Raw genomic sequence first — 1,785 nt, 5'->3', positions numbered from 1 at the left:
TTAGGATATTTCATGGATTTTATGGACGTTTGAACGATTTTTGGACTTTTCTAGGATTTTATCACATTTAGCAAGTTTCTACGATTTCAGGACTTTTCTGGGATTTAAGTACATTTTCAGGATTTTTTTGGATTTTAGGACATTTCTAGGAAGTTTCTAGAATATTAAAAAGTTTTCAGAATTTTAGGACATATCTCAGATTTTGGGACATTTCCAGGACTGTTATAGATTTTTAGGATGCTTCTAGGATTTGCGGACATTCCTGTGATTTCTGGATATTTCTAGGATTTTAGAACAATCAGTCAGTGCTTAGTTAGGACCTCTGTCCTCCACTGGCTCTATTTTGATGCTGTTTATGCACTCTGGCACCTTATGTATACTAACAAAAGTCCCAGTGTGAATCCATGCATCTTTATTGTGAATTAGAAAATGGTTGGGGGACCACCTGGCACCGTACTGGGGCCCTGATTTTACAATGTTATCGCATTGTGGTTGTTTGTAACTTTTTCTTTTGCCAATTTTGGCCAGGTCTCCTTGAAAAAAACAAACAAATAAATAAAAACATACCTGCGCTGGGGTGAGATCTCTGCTTCCTTGGGGCCATCTGGCTCTGTGGGACTGAGTCCAGCTGCAGCTACCTGTCCTGTAGTTCCAGTTGTTGCAGCCTCAGGCAGGGTGAACGCTGATCCCTCTTTAGGGAGAGGCGAAGCTTCAATCACTGCAATATCAGGTATGTCAGGACCTTTTCCGCCATGTCCCCTCCTGGACTCCCTCTTGTCTCTTCGAAAGCTTTGTCTGTTCCCCATCTCACCTGGACAGCTGTCCTCGACTACACAAACAAACTCATGACTTTTTTCGCCTGCTTTTTGTTGCGAAATGGGTGCAGCAGGGAAAGCATGCGGAACTCTCACCTGGCTGTCATTTCCGTAACCTGAGCCAGGTGACGGTTCATCCCGAGGCAGCGGAGCGCGAGGCAGGGCCGACTCCTGCCCTACGTCATCACCAGCGCGAGACTCTCCGCTACCTGCTCGCTGTGAAACACCAGGATAACGGACTTTCTCCTCGTGGAAATCTGGTTCTGGTTCCGTTTCGGTTTTAAGACTCTGCTCCTTCCCCTCCCCGCGAAACTTCTTCTTCAGGCAGACATATTTAACTCCACTCTCACTTTTCACAAACGCTACGTTATCGACGTAGTTTTTAAAATTCTTACGCACGGTTGCTTTCTCCCCGGGCTCCTCTGGGAAAACGGTTTTAAAATGCTCAATTAAATCAGTGTTTTTCACTTTGCCCCCTCTCTCCTTCACAAAGTCCAGTATCGCCTCCTGTGTGCACTCGACGGCCATTATTTTTTTTTTTTAAAAACTACGTGCAAGTTTTTAACCGTTAAAGGAGCAAAAACATGTCAACACGCTCTCCCGTCGCACCGAATTATCCACCGATTTATCAGCTCGGTACAGAACCGAGTGAAGCAGAGCCGGTAAAGATGCTGAGTGAGCACTAAAGTGAGTTCAGAGCTGTTCTCTGTGGTGTTTTTCTAGCGTTCTCCTCCTCCTAGCAACCAAACGGACCGTACCATTTAGTCTACGGCGGCGGGGGGGTTCAGTGGTTAAAAACGTAATTATTCTTGCTGTAAACTTCGAAAAAAATATATATATATATTATTGTGCGCACTTTTAAAAGCGAATATGATTAAATGGGATACGCTAGCGGTAATATATTCTAACTTTCTTTTGTGTTTTGTGTATAAATTTTATGTTATTCTTGTGAATAATAGCATCCCATTTT

The 1,785-nt window shown here is 43.6% G+C and overlaps 1 protein-coding gene across 1 annotated transcript; it reads right to left on the bottom strand.

Moving 5' to 3' along the window:
* Positions 1 to 6: 6 nt before the first annotated feature.
* Positions 7 to 1,517, bottom strand: LOC121964099 (ankyrin repeat domain-containing protein SOWAHA-like). The gene has a single exon (XM_042514322.1). The coding sequence runs from the start codon at positions 1,341 to 1,343 to the stop codon at positions 471 to 473; it is 873 nt and encodes a 290-aa protein (XP_042370256.1). The 5' UTR covers positions 1,344 to 1,517; the 3' UTR covers positions 7 to 470.
* Between the last annotated feature and the right edge of the window lie 268 nt (positions 1,518 to 1,785).

Source organism: Plectropomus leopardus, unplaced genomic scaffold, assembly GCF_008729295.1.
Source record: "Plectropomus leopardus isolate mb unplaced genomic scaffold, YSFRI_Pleo_2.0 unplaced_scaffold14014, whole genome shotgun sequence".
Lineage (NCBI taxonomy): Eukaryota > Metazoa > Chordata > Actinopteri > Perciformes > Serranidae > Plectropomus > Plectropomus leopardus.
This window is presented reverse-complemented; position numbering and strand designations above follow the sequence as displayed.

Excerpts from the sequence above, each read along its gene's own strand:
- LOC121964099 (XM_042514322.1), bottom strand. The coding sequence starts at position 1,343 with ATGGCCGTCGAGTGCACACAGGAGGCGATACTGGACTTTGTGAAGGAG.